This window comes from Glycine soja, chromosome 4 (genome assembly GCF_004193775.1).
Source record: "Glycine soja cultivar W05 chromosome 4, ASM419377v2, whole genome shotgun sequence".
NCBI lineage: Eukaryota > Viridiplantae > Streptophyta > Magnoliopsida > Fabales > Fabaceae > Glycine > Glycine soja.
This window is the reverse complement of record NC_041005.1, coordinates 51,887,657-51,904,225: the sequence shown is the minus strand read 5'-3', so window position 1 is coordinate 51,904,225 and position 16,569 is coordinate 51,887,657. Positions and strand designations below refer to the sequence as shown.

The window sequence follows — 16,569 nt, the reverse complement described above, 5'->3', positions numbered from 1 at the left end:
TTGAATTGCGTCTAGTTCTTTTTCAACTTTAGAAAGGTACAACTAATCAATAATTTGTTATAACAAGTATGTTATCATTGTCACTTTTGGTTATAATAAGTATTCTCTACCCACAATCTCTCTCCGAGATTGTTAAAAATCTAAACATTCTTTGTTCACTAAGTCATTCTTGACTTTTCAAATAACAAAGTTTAAAATTTTTCATAGAAATTTACTCACAAAAAAATAAGCAATTACAACATGAATACAAATTTTTTTGCTAAGCAAATGATCAAACTTTAACACTCAAAGATAATCGTTCAAAGAAGATGTTAGCAATATTTGACAAGTGAACAAAATCACACAAGTAGTATAAAATGGAAAGTTCAAGTATCATTTTTCCAAAGGATTCACATGATATCAAACACTTATTCACAATTTGTCAACTAAGATTAATGAATAAAGAATTAAGTTTTTAAAGATAGTTTGATTAAAACTAACACTATTCTATCCTTATTCAATAACAGAAAAATTTAATGTAATCAAAAGAAGAAAATTGTTTATGCTTTTTATCGAACATGTAGCATACAGTAAAGTTGATTACAAATGACAAGGGAAACATTGTTATGGTTGGACTTCATGAGACATCATTCCTCATGTATCATAACAATAATAAAGTCAACACCAACCCATGCACTCGTTCAATATATCTCCATGCACAATAGTTCATCAATTTCTAATTCCTTAGACAATTGAGATCAAATTCCACCACTAAACCCCTAATCCCTTAGGAGATGTTAGTAGAAGAATTTGCATTAATCATAAGCATATAAGGAGGTCATTAGATGTATACTCATTCCTAGGTCTGAATTCAATGACAATTCCACTTCAGTTCAAGAGCTAAAATAGTTTTCCAACCATAAATCAACTTAACACATATCATTGGTGATCAAGCCATAGAGTAACTAAAGCATGGAAGTAGAAAAACAATATATTAAATGAAGATAGAGTTAGGGTTTACAAGCAATACATGAGTGGGTCTCACTAGATCTAAGCCCAAACAACTCTAGATTTAGCTACTCCTAGCCATTAAGTTGCAGAAATTCCATGGAGAAATGAAGAATTGAAGAGAGGAGTCACGAGAGAGCTTTATAGGTCACCATCATAGTTATTACAGAGCAAAAAGGTTTGGGAATTATGTAGAACGAAAAAGTGCAAAGCACCAGCACGAAAATCCCTTAAATAGGGTACAACATGGGCCAAATTAAGTCATCACATGCAAACTGACGGTTAAGCGCAGGGAACGTAGCGCTTAAGCGCCATATGCTTTTCCTCTCCACTAAACTTTTGCTTGTGGCACTTAAGTGCCAACAATTTCAGGGTTAAGCATCATTTGCTTATCCACAACCAGATGCTAGAATATTGACCTTTCCTTCATGCTCCTTCATCCATCATCACTTCATTATGATCATGAAATCCAAATTTAACCTAAATTAGCATAAACTTGATTAAAAACAACTAACCTAAGAAAATTGTATTTATTTACAACTGGACTATCAAAATAGCAATTAAATAGTCTAAGAATTGGATTATAAGTATAAGTGTCTTCAAAATAATCATTTAAATGAAATTAAAAATGCAATTATCAGAAGAGAACTTAGTTTAACGCTTCGTTTTTTCGTAGAATTGTTCTTGTTCTTTCAAAGTTTCAATCTGTATTTATAAACTACAATGGAAGAACAAAATATTGATTGGCAATGCAAGTTTGATATAACTTATTAAAATATAAGAAAGGAACGTTATGCCATAATGTAAAACCAAAAGAAAAAAAGATGAATGATAGAAGTTTATACTTGGAGAGACATATTTCACAGCTTGCATTTCCTTTTGATTGTACCATAATACCATCCATAAGAAAAAGCATAATAGATGACCATCAAAATTGATAACCATGACATGTTGGCATGTAAAAAAGGTGAAAGACAAAATATATATTTTTGAATATAATAGACATGTATTACTAATATAAAATTTTTTAGACCATTAATCAAATAAAAACCATCTTCATAACTGAATTTATATCACCATCCAGTAAAAAAGAATCAGTTTGTGATGAGATGCCGCACATAGATTATTTAATTTATTCATGTTGTAAAATAGATATTTATTCATATTTCTTTAATTTATGATTTGACTCGTGTTCTATTTTTTCTTTCTAGTGCTTCTCATACCGAGTTTCCATTCCCTATTTGAGTTGGACCCATTGTTTACCTCTACTTTACATTTCCCTCTTAGCATACATAAATAATAATGTAGTATTAATTGATTTGGAAAACGGTAATGTAAAGGATAGAATCCAATATGAAATATCCACCTCTACCTAGGAAACCAAGCATTTGTGTGTATTCCTTTACCAGGCTAGAGTTAAGTGGAAGCAGATATTAAGAAACAGCAAGGGCAAGCGTAGGATCAGTTTGTGTTTGTGCCATCTCAAAGCCTCGATCTCCGCCATCAGTGCCATTTCCTCCTAAGCTCTGTTTCTCCTCTCTTACTTTCCTTCTTTTTGTTATTACTTATTGAAATGATAATTTGTTTACAGTTTTATTTCCAATGGTTGGAGCTTAGCCAGTTTCCATATGTAACTGAGAGACTCAAACTGATGGATATCCTTCCCCAAGCCAGGAAAATGAAATAAAAAGGCTATATTCTTAAAAAGACTTTTAGAAATCCAGCATGAACATTCTAAAGTGAACCATGAAACTGTTTCAAAATTTGTTCTCTTACAGTGCCTTTGGTTGGTACCAAAATTCTCTTGATTGTAAAATCATGTCAGCCTTCACACTGTAATTTATTATCTTGTAATCCTCATGCCTATAAATTAAAAATTTGTTGGGTGAGTCTCTCACTCAAGCCATTCCAGAAAATTCTCTTTTATCTCTTATTTCACACATTTGTTTACATTGTTTTCATTGCTTTGACAAATGACATATAATATTATAATGTTACTTGGATGCTTGAATTAATCTATTAGACACGGCACTGCCTTTTTTTTTCTTTCTCTTCAAGCATGCATTGAGTGGTTGGATCCTACATTGGACCCCAAATCCTGCCATTAAGATCCAACTGTGTTCCTTTTTATTTTTGAATAGTAACTCAAAATTCCTGAATTGCATCACATACTTGATAGCCTCTTGTTGAATGCAATTCTTCAGCATGTTTTCAGAAAAGAGCAATTTCAATCTTCAAAAACCAGTTCAAGATGCCGCAGACTCAAAAATATCATGCAGCTTACTGAATGTGGAAGGTGGGATAGATGATGAAGCATGCGAATTAGTCAGTGGAGTGGAGCTTTCTCTTGTGGAGGGTGATGAAGATATCCGTGATTATCTGTTCAAGGCAGTCAAAAATGCAATGGAACCGGCCAATTGCTTCTTTCAGATGTTTTCGGGTTTGAGGATTCTTTCACTAGAGATATTGCATATCGGGTAGCTTGCAATGGTTACAAGTATGTTCCAACTCCATTCCTATTTATCAACAAAGTATTAAGATTCACAATGCAAATTGTATAATGGCTGTTTTGTCGTTATAATACCCTTGTCAGTGAAATTGCTTCTAAACAAATATGCAGCATTCTAGTTCCAGACTTATTTCGTGGATGTCCGTGGACAAAGGACCAGCCAGATGTGTTTGAACAGTGGATTGCTAGACAAAACCCAGAGAGGATAGCAGAAGACATTACCAGATGGACAAAATGGCTGGTTGATGAATTTATGGCTGTAGGAATTTCCAAGAAACTTGGCATTATTGGCTTCTGCTTTGGAGGTGGCCAAGTGTTAAAGGTGCTGGCCAAAGACCAAGGTGCTTGTTTTGGCACTGGAATCTCCTTTTGTGGTACAAGGATGGATCCCCTTGCTGCTTCTGATATAAAAGCTCCTGTCTTGTTCATTTTAGGGGACAATGACCCACTTTGCAAGGTAAGTGAAATTGAGAATGTTCAGAAAAAAATTCGTAGGGGCTCCAAAGTAGTGATATTCCCAGGTAGAGGTCACGGATTTGCCCACCGGCCTGATCTCCTGAACAAGCCTACGTTATTATGAGAGGCTGGCTATATGATCATTTGGTTGTATAAACTTATATGTATTGTGTTGTATATATACATCACTTCCGTCTTAACACGTCAATAGTGACCTGTCAACATTTTGAATACATTGTCGTTTCGGTCAAGGGAATTCCCATGTACTATCATAATTCTAGAGCCTTTACTTATGATGCATTATAGTTGAAATTAGGAGCATATGACTCAAAATGGTGTTTTGGGTCCATAGAAATAGGCTATTTTGGTTTGACAAGCTAAACATATGGAAGCTACATTGATCTTAAATTTTAGGTGATTGAACCCATTTAAGAGGATAAAGATCTTTCTAACACCTATTTTTTTCATTTACAATACTTGTTATGAGATCTGGCTTATGAGAAATTACATTCCTTACTTGGACCAACACAGCATAAGATTTTAAACCTGAAATTTATGAGGCTAATTAGTTTGAATACCATTAAAATCAGCCAACTGTTACATGTAGTTACTTTTGCGTTTAGTGTTTTTTTGTTCAGTAACATTTAGATTTCAAGTGAATGCCATTTAAGGTTGCTTCATTAAAGATACTTTTAGTTTAGGTCACTAGAAATTTAATTATTTTATAAAAATGATTTAACAAATATTTCTAATTAAATTAATCTGTAAATCTTTATAATTTGATTAAAACTTTAATTTGGTTATTATCATTTAATAAACGATTAACCAAGCCATTGTAGTTTTAAAAATTTCCAATTAAATGCATATTATTAACCTATACATGACATGACAATTGCTTATAATTAGGTAGCCTTGACCAAAAGATACCCATTTCAAAGTATTATCTACTCCTTGACATCGTCAAGGCAACTTACCTTGAAAAATGATGATGTTTATTTACTTTTCAACCAATTAGAAATCATCATAAATATAAATATGATTTTAATTTAATTATTATAAAATTCAACAAATTTATCTCAAATGATAATAATGTTCTCAGTGAATTATAATCTGTCATTAAATTTATTAATATCTTACATTAATTATTAATACATCTCGTTGAATAATTTGATTTAACCAATTAAACTGATTGAATCATTGCCTGAAAATTGTCAGTTAACTCACCAATCCGATTTTAGAATATACTTAAATCGGATTCAAAGTAGAGCGAATACAAAATCGCAACTGAAGAAAGGTTCCTTGGCTTTTCCAATCCTTCTCAACATAAACATTGCGTAAGATCACAGGAGATCAAAAGCGTAAAAGCTTGGGAATAAAATATACGTCATGTTCATTTACGAAATTATGGTAGTGCAACATTTTGAAGAGCAATAATGCTGTATGGAACCATCAACAATCAAAAGAAAATTCTGATTCACCACTGTCCAGGAACCAGGAACCAGGATCCGTTGTAGCTTCTACTCAGAATCCGGCACATTCTGGAAACAAAAGCAAGAAATACGTTAATTATGTTCCAATCCAATTCTTTAAATACATATTTTGCCAGCAAAACTAACAAACTGGTGCCCAACCTCTTGGCCGGGGAATCTCCGATTACATGCAAGAACACACTCAACTATTTTATTTCACTGGCCGTATGCCAACGCAATTTATGTTCCTATTAATTACCATCACAAAAGATAATTCCATTCCTCTTCCATTTAAACGCAAAGACACCCTTTCAACTTAATGAAAGTTCCAGGTACACCCTTCCAATACAGAGAAATTCCTACATACCTTGAAAATACTATACTTACCAATCAAATAATCCAAAAACAAACAGATGGCACTGAACACGATTACATGCAATTGGACTAAAATTTATAATATATATGATAAGAACTGCTGAGAGTAATATGCTAAGTATATAAGAATATCTTCTCAAAGAAAGATAGCAGTTAAATACTTAAACTTCCTAAATCATCCTAACTTGTAGCAATTTAGTTTTTCAATCAATATTTAATCAAATAATAGACATTTTCAGCTGCCATGCCATACAAAAATTAAAAAACAACCATGCTTTTACCCATTAGGTAGCGTTGGCTATATAGATCAAATGATGCCACAGTGTTTTATTATAAATTATGTTCATACACAAACGATTGACCTCAATCCTTAATAATGTGGCTTATAGTTTTTCTTAATCTCCCTTCACATCCGGCATTATATCTACTACTTTGGTTTCTACTGGTCTTCATACATGCTGAAAACACTTAAGGTGAGATTCTACCATTATTTGTACAATAGGTGCTACCACAACATTCTCTCCAATGTATTCATTCCTACTCCTATCTTGTCTAGTATGCCCACTTATCCCACACAACATTCTTTTCTTTATCATGTTGAGTTTATTATCTTAAAAAAACTTAGTTTCGTACAATATCATAAGTTTATAGCTGTAGAGTAAAATGTGCTCTTAAACTTGAGTGATACCTTTTTTGTTACAAATGATACTCAAGGAAATTTTCCATTTTATTCAACCTGCTTGAATCATGTGATTTATATTCCATTTTATTTAATATGCCATTTACATTCCCTTTTATTTAGGTCATCTTGTATGATGGATCCAAGATACTTCAATTGCATGAGTGGTAATGCTGATGCATGTCTTCAATTGGTTCGCCTCTTACTAAACTTACATTTCACACACACTGTCTGATTTCTACTTAAACGAGAGTCATGTGCTTCCAGAACCTGTCTCCATATCTCTAAGTGCTCGAGTATTTCCTCTCAACCCTTCAACTAGGACATATCATTTGCAAAAGTGAGCATCACTGCATCAAGGCACTAGTTCTTGGATATACATATACTCAGTCTCACATCCAATATCAAGGTATAAAGATAGTAGCTCAATGTTGACCCTCGAAAGGGATGACAATGTTATTATACGAGTGTGTCATAAATTTCAAATATCCAAGTTCTAAAGGCTAATGAGCCAATTTAGACTACTTCACTTCCACATGTAAAACACACAAACAACCTGTTTCTTTGATCACAACAACCTTGCCTACAAACTTTCTCCCATCGTAAATTTATTCTCTCATTTTTACCATTATCAATTTCATATTCATAGTTATCAATCCTGATAGCAACACATAGCAGCTAACCAATAAAAACCACCCTTTTACTTCCCCTTAACCAGTGCACTGGTTAGCATTTGCCATAGATAAAAAGAACAAACATTTGTGAGCAGTTACGTGTAAACAAACACTAAGATCTGATGGGTGAGCGAAGACCAAAGGAAGAACACAGACCTATAAGCAATGGGTCAATGGCTGGGTACACGGGTGGGCCAGAAACAGATGCCGACTAGTAGAGGGGTGGGTCATTGGGTCAGATAACAGAGTTCAAAACAGAAGTAGCATTTTTCCTGAATGATTGGGGAACAGTTTCAAATCCAATGATGTTTCTAAAGCAAAAGACTCACTAGAAATCGTGAGACTATCAACAACAAAAAATGAGAACTCATAAGTCAAGTTTTTTTTTTTATTTTTTTATTTGCAAATGTTAGTTGTTAGAATGTTAGTTTTGTTAGTAGGAGGGATCAAACCCGCGACCTTCCCCTCCTTCCCTTCTCCATTAATCATCCAGCCCATCTTATATCTCCCTCAAAAAGTCAAGGGTAAATGTAGATTTTCAACCCTTGTTCACAACAGTGCCTGCGACAGCTACATTTTTCTGTTATAGTGGCCACAATTTTGAGTGTGATAGTCGCGACCTTAACCAAGATGCAAATCATAATAGTCATGCAATATAGCATTTTTGGGCTGCTCCACGCCCTTATTTTAGATTGACTACTATGATGCAAATGAGAACCTATAGCTATCACCTGCTGCAGTATGACTCGATGAAATGGCACTATATCACTGCCATTGTCCATGATTTATAGCTTTGTTCCATTTCCAGTATGTTAAATCTTGACACTAACTCTGCCAACTAATAGCTTTTGACATATGACATATGCTTTAGACAATCATGCCAAATGATTATATGATAAGAACCTTAGGAGAACCACACCATAGGCATATGCTAACCATTGGAGAGCCCAAAGCCTTAAAAATGCCACAATCCCATACTTCCAATGTGGGACTAAAGTCCCATACCTTGCAATTGGATCCTAGCGTTATACTCCCTCTGTTCCTGAATATAAGACTTTGTTTTGAAATTTCCTTGTCCCTTTTTATAAGACTCTTTTCTAATTGTCCCTTGCATCAATTATTTTTTGACCAAAATACCCTTAATTATTTTAGTCCAACAATAATAAATGTTTGTCTCTTTCTCTCTCTTATGAGGATTGGAGAATTAACGAGTTCAGTTTTAAAATTAAAACTCCACTACTATTATTTTCTCTCCATACATTAATTATTTAAGGATAGTTTTGAATATATATATATATATATATATATATATATATATATATATATATATTACAATTAAAAAAAATTAATGTTAATTACTAAATTAACCAACTTTCTTAATATGTGTGAATTAGTTAAAAATGTCTTATAATTAGGGATGGAGGGAGTATATAAACAAGAAAATAAAAGATAAATCCTACCTGAGTAGCAGTTTCAGAGACCTTAGGTAGGGGTAAATTTGTTGGAGGTCCATCAAACAGACGAGAACATTCTGCATATGCAGATCCAATTCCAACTCCAGCGCCAAAAGCAATAGATGCCCATCGAGTAACAGGACTCCCTAGTTGTCATTCAATGCAATGCAAAAGTAGCCCATTATATTCAGGGGTAGGGAGGGCGTAAAGGCATATAATACTTACAGGATGATTTTATTGTATAATAAAAGATATAATAAACACCAATCTAAACCACCAACATATATAAATAACTAAGCCTTGCATTTTATAATATAAACAGAATCAGTAGCTTAAATTGATTATAAATACCAAATTTTCAAATGAAGATTAGACTATTAATGACAAGGCTAATCATGACACTCACCCAACAAATTGGCTTATATCTCATAGACTCATAAATGTATGCTCAGTGAACTTTGCAAAAATAGGTGATAATCATTGAACACATACTTAGAAAATTGAACAGTAATCCTCGGCTTAAATGCCTTCACGGGGTAATTCAAGTGGCTGCACACTAACCATATATTCTTTTTTTCAAACTGACATTGGCCTTCAGTGCAACCATAACTGGCTTAGAGGCAGACAGGCAGTACTATGCAACAGCATAAGTTCAATTTAGCAAGACAAATAAGAGTTTCAAAATTTATTTTCTCAATGCACGCAAAAAGATATACTAAAAGGAAAAAAAATGCACAGGATTGCAGAAAATTTAGTTAAACAGTTTTCATCCAAATCTGCATGTGCAAAACCATGGTAAAGCATTAAAGTTATCAAGCAATATTATCATCATACTAAAATTAAGAGAAAAAGGCTTAAATATGTTATTCATTCATGCAAATATAGTATCTTTTGTTTTTTAGCCCCTGTAAAAAAAATTGGTTTTTGATCCTTGCAATGTTCATCATAACTTTTTTTAAGTCCTTGTCATCACAGCAGAATAAAAACAGAAACCACTATATTTTGCAGGGATGTAATGGCATGGACGAAAAACAAAAACCACAATATTTTTTGGGACAGAGACCAAAAATTGTTATATTTTGCAAGAACGTAGATACAAAATTGCTATATTTGCAGGCACATGAAACATGTTGCTATGGCAAGTTCATGGCAGGAACCAAAACAAGTGGCAACGGACATTACAACAATCAAAAACCATGAAAAAGAACATTGAAAGGACCAAAAATATCACTATATTTGTAGGGACCTTGAAAACATTTAAGCCAAAAAAATGCTATTTTGTAGAAGCTCCATTAATATGCTAGTTGATAGAGTATGATAGACTATGTAAACAAAACATTGATACTGAGTGGTTTGCACCTCAAAGTTTGCAACTAATCAAGTGAAGTATAATTCTAACAAAAGAAGTATAGGTTTAGGGTTAGGGAAGAAGGAAACAAGAGAAAGATGTCAAACAATAATACTAGTGAATATTTTCTTGATAGGATGTAATGTATACATTACCCTTACGTAATACTCCTATTTATACTAATAATTAGATAAATACTAGTAGCACTAGCACAATCCCAGGTCAACTAAGGAAGAGACCAAGTAATCAAATAAAATAAAATAAGGAAACAAAATCAAGAAATATAAGGAGTCATTTGGTTTGAAAAAAAAATGTTTCCTGTTTTCAAAAGTTTGTATAGGAAATAGTAAAAACACCTTTTTTTGTTTTCTATTTTTATTTTCCATTTTCACTTTTTCCTATACAAAGTAAAAACAGAAAACATTTCTCAAACCAAACAAAGCCAAAAAAATCAGTAAACAACTCTAAAGTTGCTAGCTCAATTAGGTGACTAACTGATTTTGCAACATACTCAAAAGATATTCGAAGATAATCTAAAGATATAATAAATATATTCCAATACTGTCCCACAAGCCAAGGCCTAAGACAAATAAGTGAAATAACACACACAATCCATCATAACCAAAAGCTATCACCTAAAAGAGGAGCAACTTGGTCCAAGGGCAGCCAGCATAAAGAAGAAAAATAAGAGCAAACTATTTATTGCCCAACCCAGAATTTACTGATGTTCACACAAAAATTAGACTCGGCTAAAAACCAAAACAGAACACACCAAAACATCAATGATCTCGTCAGAATCTCCTCTGGTCAAGCCAGAGGTCATTGCCCTAGGACATTATGATAGGCGTTTTAAATATTTATTTTTGTATTAGGCAAACTATTATGAGTTTACAAGTCGAGCCTGAGCATATTATGTTCCCTAAAAGTTTGTTCCTTGAGCATTTGGACGGAGAACATGAAGAAAACAGAAGAAGATGATGAGAAAACATCTCTTTATTCTGTTTTCTGGTTTTCAAAATAATGAGAAATTGATTACTGAATAATGTGAGAATGGAATCAAATACAATAGCGAGGAATTTGGGAGACTCATTCTCATCTAGGATTAACATAATAGGCAAGACCGAGTATCTAATAAAAATATCTGTTGCGAATTCATATGTAGGAAACAAGAAAAGGATGTAGGATTTTCTTCAGCACAGAAGCACCACATACTCTTTTTTACATTTATTTAAGACGAAAAAGCCAAAACTAAAACAAAGAGTAACAAAAAATACTAGAGAAAGAAAGTACTGACTAAAAAATAGGAGACCGCCAAATGCACCGGCAGATGCGGAGTAGACGAAGCGACGGACGGTGAGATCAATGCAGGCGTCCCATTTGGCATCGATGTCATATTGTTTGGGAATCATTTCCTTCTTCTCAGCCATTGAACTTGAACCACCTCTTCTGCGTATACTTCTACTTTTTTACCTTTTGATTTGATTCTGGGTTTTCTTCTTCCCCCTTCCCCCAGCCCCTGCTTGTTCTGAAAGTGTATATATGCTTTCAGACTCGGGTGGGTTGCCTTTTGTTTTCTTATCTTGGTATCCTTCAGGGAGCCACTATTCTCAAATCCCTTTCTGCTATTCTCACCCAACAACTTTTTGGAACTTTTCCTGTTCTAAAAATACCCTTTTCACGAAAATGCGATTCCTTTGTATAATAATCACAACAGAATTGTATTCTAACATGTGAACAGTGCTCGTATAAGGATTGGTGTGAGCTGCAGTGTTGATTAGTTGGTGCAAATATGGACTGTTTCTTTTTCTAACACACAAGACAAAATTTGTAATGATGAAGTGATGCATGAATAGTACCCTCATTTAAATTGGTGCAATCTAAACTGCTTATTTATTCAATGCAATCTGGACCGTTTCTTTTTCTGGCGCACAAGGCAAAGCTTGTCTGACACATGAACAATTATACCTTATTTCTTGTGTTATTTTATTCACTTAAGAACAGGCTCAAGATAAATGTCAAATATTTCATGCATACAACATGGAATAATAATAAGTCCCTACATACGACAAAAAAAAAATACCAAGTACGTAAAATTAAAATCATATATATATATATATATAAAATCATCTGCCTCCACGACTAATGGTCCTCTTTCTCTGTCTCAGCTCCTGAGAGATGCAACTAGATGTCACACCTTGTTGTTAAACCTTCAATGTCAGTTGCAGGATATCATAATTGTCTGTGTGCCCTTGGGTATCACCCTCAGGTGCAACACATGCTCCAAGTTTGCAATAACAATTTTAAGTGAGGGAGGATGTATATTAAAACTATGCGTCTTGATTAATCTAAAAACGAGTAATAATGGTCTATAATGGAGCACTTATAAGGTGATCCATGCAAGTAATGACCGTCAAAATCTAAAGTGGACCACCATCATAAATGGTTCATTATGCACCATTGTTTATCACCTTTGGATTAATGTAATGCGCATAATGTTAACGTACACTCTCTACACCATTCATGTTCTTCTTCTTCCCCTCTTTGCATCGCTTGCTATGCCTCCACCTTTTTCGGTGACGCCTTTATCACCGAAGATGCCTCCACCACCTCCGGCAATGACCATACCATACATCCCCCTTCTCTATTGTGCCTCCTCCAACGATCTCGCCGCAACAACACCTTTGGTAGTCACTGCTCTCTCACACAATCAATTTTCGACCTTCAATCTTTGCAATAAACATGTCCAAATCTAAAATAAATAAATACGAAAACCATTAAACTTCAAAATACAACAGCCAAATCCAAAAGGCCACAAAATTCATCAAAAAAATAGTCAAACTATCTAATTTGTCATCCACTTGTCTCCTCTGTGTGATCCACCCTCTCAGCGCATTTTAGAAATAACTCGTTAGTGATGCCCGACGAGATGTCTCCGACATTCTCGAGGGAGGAGAGGTGGTCGTCTCAGCCACAATGGATCCAGTAGGATACATGGGAGTTCATGATGATACGTGCAGAGTTGGAAATAGACTTTACTACGTCGTAGCAAAACAAGACGCTCTGGGAAATGGTGAGTTTGAAGATGAAAGGGAGAGGGTGTAGGAGAAGCCCCAAACAGTTAACATCATTAGTTTTTGGTTCACCATGGTCGAGGGAGGGTTTTTGAGACGATGGAAGTGGAGGGTGCACCACCGATGCCATAAATCATCTCCAACAACTTCAAAATGATTAGCGACAGGATTACATAGGGGAAGAACAATCTAGTGTGACAAATGCAAGATATACCTATTAAAATGAAATAGTCCAAATGCCACACATTTTAATATTTTCTCTTCAAATTTTTTTGGCACTCTTATTTTGTTTCTCTTTTTCTCCTCATCTTAGTATCCTTTTGAAGACTTGAAGTGAATGGACTGCTAAAAAAAAATAATTACCTAAGTATTGAGAATACTGTAGCAATTATTATTGTTAGAATAAAATTGTCAAAAGTTAACAAAGCTAAAAAAATTACATCGACAATATTACAAAATAGATCGAATGAATCAATTATTTATATATGATTCCATTTGAGTTTGCAAGGTAATTTGGATCCTTTGCATCTCGTCTTAGAATTCACTAATAATATAGGAAACTCGTTTAATATTAGGACATCCCTTGCATGCATTGTTTTACTACAGAATTCCAGCTTCTTCTATGTGCTTCTTGTCTTGTAAACATAAGATTTGGAAAAGAACCAGAAGACAGATAACTCCACTGCACTGAGAGCAGCTAGAAGGGCATAGAAATAATCAAGATGCGCACGATTGAGATTACTAGAAAACCAGCTATGACGATTATCTTTACCCGTGACATTTTCAATAGCAGAGATGAGAAAGCCACTCAGAAAGCTCCCGACCCCAAAAATACTTAGATAGAGAGAAAGACCCACACTTCTTAATTCCTGTGGGACTTGATCATAGAAAAACTCTTGCAGACCCACCATTGCAAAGACATCAGCAATTCCAAACAAGGCATATTGAGGAACTAACCACCAGATGCTCATTGGAATTGTCACATTAGGCATGTCAATTAGCCCACAGTCACGAGCCACTTTGAGTCTTTTCATCTCCACAAAAGCTGCAATTACCATAGAAATTGCAGAAAGAAGCATTCCAGTTCCAATTCTCTGCAGCATTGTGATGCCAGAGGGTTTGCCAGTAAAAGCTCTAGCTACGGGAACAATAATGCGGTCATAGATAGGAATAAAAAGAACAATGGAGAGGCTGATAATGGATTGAAGAGAAGCAGGGGGTACATAAAACCCAGGCAAAATTTCCCTGTCCATCGTAACACCTTGTTTTGTAAAGAAAGTAGAAGACTGAGCAAACACAATAGCAAAAATTAAACATGTAGCCCATATTGGAACAAGCCTGAGGACTGCCTTTGCTTCTTCAACTTCAGCAGCACTACAAACTTCCCCCTCTTCCTTTGAACCGTTTGATGCAATTAATGCTTTGTTCAGGAAACTGCCATATTTGAGAGTCATGTGCAAGCCAAAGTTATTGCATAATAAAATCAGTTGTGCCTCACTATATAAATCTAGTAATCCACAATTTGACATTCTCATACGTAGTAATTATGGCAAAAAAATTGCTCCATAAGGAGAAAGTAGTATTGTCCCAAAAAATAACGATGACAATAATTCCCAGATTATCAATAATGACATATATTGAGGAAATGATTCATTTGTAAACAGAAAGCATAAATAACTGGGATCCGATCCACTAAAATGCGGGTGTAATTTAGAGAATAAATTTATATGGTAAAGATAAACATACTTTTTGTATAAGTGCAAACCTTAATTCCTAGTAAGCATTACAGCACTAATATTGTTATTTGGTTATGGCAAAAGTTGTTAGTAAAATTGATGACAACACTGAAAATATAAATGGACAATAACTTCAATTCAAAGTTGCCCTAATGACTGAGTATGAGAATGAAATCTAGTTAAAATATTTGTTCCTTGCTTGAACAATGCTAAGCTAATTTCCACTTCACAAGTTGAAGGATATTTTAGTGTTTCTTATTATCAGCTTCTATAAAGACAATCAATATGGTGTTGATTGTTTACCTAAATTGATCAGAACCATGGCAAGGCAGAGTGCCACAAGCTTCCTCTTCAGAAGTGACAGCTGAAGGGGTAATTCGCCAATTGTTCACTGCAACAATAAACACCCTACCAATCCTCAAAAAAGGGCCTCGTTCCTCCCTCTGAATGCTAAACCGGTAAGTCCAAGTTCCAATTAAGAAAATAACCAATGCAGTTAGCATTGCAATGCAAGGGATTCCAAATCCAAGAACCCAACCGACATTATCCTGGACATAGTTCAAGATGAAAAGAGTCACAAAAAGACCAGCACTGAAGGCAAAATACCACCAATTGAAAAAGGAGCTTCTGGCCTTGCATTCCTCAGGATCGTTCACATCAAACTGATCAGCTCCAAAAGCCTGAACACAAGGCTTATGTCCACCTTGTGCAAGTGCAACGAGATATAGAGAAAAGAAGAAGAATATTAATTGGGGACGAGCAACTTCGCCGTCCGAGGTTGTCACAGGAAGTATAGTCGAAAACGTCAGCAGGCTCAGTCCCTGCAATTCATCCCAATCTAATGTTAGCCACCCAAGATGAGGGAACAATAAAAGTTCAAATCAAACAACTTGCTTATTTTATTTTGAATGTGTTTGGCAAGCCACTGTAACTAACAAGTTGCTAATTAAGAAGTTATAAGGTTGACTTGGTGTGGTTGAAGGAAGAAGGAGAGAGAGGCCCCGCAGTGGGTTCGAATCTCGTTTACTAACAAAAATTAACTCTACTAATTTTTGTTCTTTGTTTTTCATTGTACATTTATTAACTAGCTTATTAGTTAGCATCATTAGACAGTTTCAATTGAAACATCAAGCTAATAAATGAGATTGGGGAGTTTAGAATACCAGAACATAAATAAGGGAAGCTAAAACGATGGTGCGGTAACGACCAAGAAAAGAATCAGCAAGAAAAGCGCCGAGAAGAGGAAGTAATGACGCTGTTCCAGACCAGAGGTTGACGTTCTCCGCTGCCGTTACCGTGGATTGACCAAGTGGCCCCGTCAAATAATTTATCAGGTTCGAGTTGATTCCATAGTAAGCAAATCTCTCAGCCACTTCCACAGCTAGATATAGTCATATAGATATAGAAATAGAAATAAATTAAAACACAATAAGAAAATAAAACGCCAACCAAAAAAAAAAAAAAACACTGAATATATATTACTTATAATGAAGGCAGCAGCTTTCCAACCACCAGAGGTAGATCGTAGGACGGGGAGGCCCTTGAAGTTGACGACGCCGTATAGCGTCTCCGATAGCAGCGGAGTTTCAGCTTCAGAATCGCCGCAGAGGTCGTCAATGGCCATCTTCAATAGTCAATACGACTTCGCCAAAAATAAGGAATATTGAAGTGTAGAGAATTGGATGATGGTATAAAGCCAAAAATATTATATAAAGAGTAATATCATATATCAATCTATATTAAACTAAAAGGCAGAACAATGAATGGGAGCTGAAAAAAGAGGTTTGGTTACTCAGAAAGTCAATATTAAT

General features: G+C 34.7%; 2 protein-coding genes and 1 pseudogene across 2 annotated transcripts; 1 reads left to right on the top strand and 2 right to left on the bottom strand.

Moving 5' to 3' along the window:
- The first annotated feature begins 2,347 nt into the window (after positions 1-2,347).
- On the top strand, positions 2,348-4,193 carry LOC114408250 (annotated as a pseudogene).
- A 956-nt stretch (positions 4,194-5,149) lies between these two features.
- On the bottom strand, positions 5,150-11,523 carry LOC114410492 (MICOS complex subunit Mic10-like). The gene is made up of 3 exons (XM_028374463.1): positions 11,246-11,523; positions 8,610-8,749; positions 5,150-5,490 (listed from the first exon to the last, which is right to left on the bottom strand). The coding sequence occupies exons 1-3, from the start codon at positions 11,376-11,378 to the stop codon at positions 5,470-5,472; spliced, it is 294 nt and encodes a 97-aa protein (XP_028230264.1). The 5' UTR covers positions 11,379-11,523; the 3' UTR covers positions 5,150-5,469.
- Positions 11,524-13,390: 1,867 nt separating this feature from the next.
- LOC114410491 (protein NRT1/ PTR FAMILY 5.10-like) lies at positions 13,391-16,471 on the bottom strand. Its single transcript, XM_028374462.1, has 4 exons — positions 16,241-16,471; positions 15,922-16,139; positions 15,062-15,579; positions 13,391-14,456 (listed from the first exon to the last, which is right to left on the bottom strand). Exons 1-4 carry the CDS (start codon positions 16,380-16,382, stop codon positions 13,643-13,645), a joined length of 1,692 nt encoding a protein of 563 aa, XP_028230263.1. The 5' UTR covers positions 16,383-16,471; the 3' UTR covers positions 13,391-13,642.
- Between the last annotated feature and the right edge of the window lie 98 nt (positions 16,472-16,569).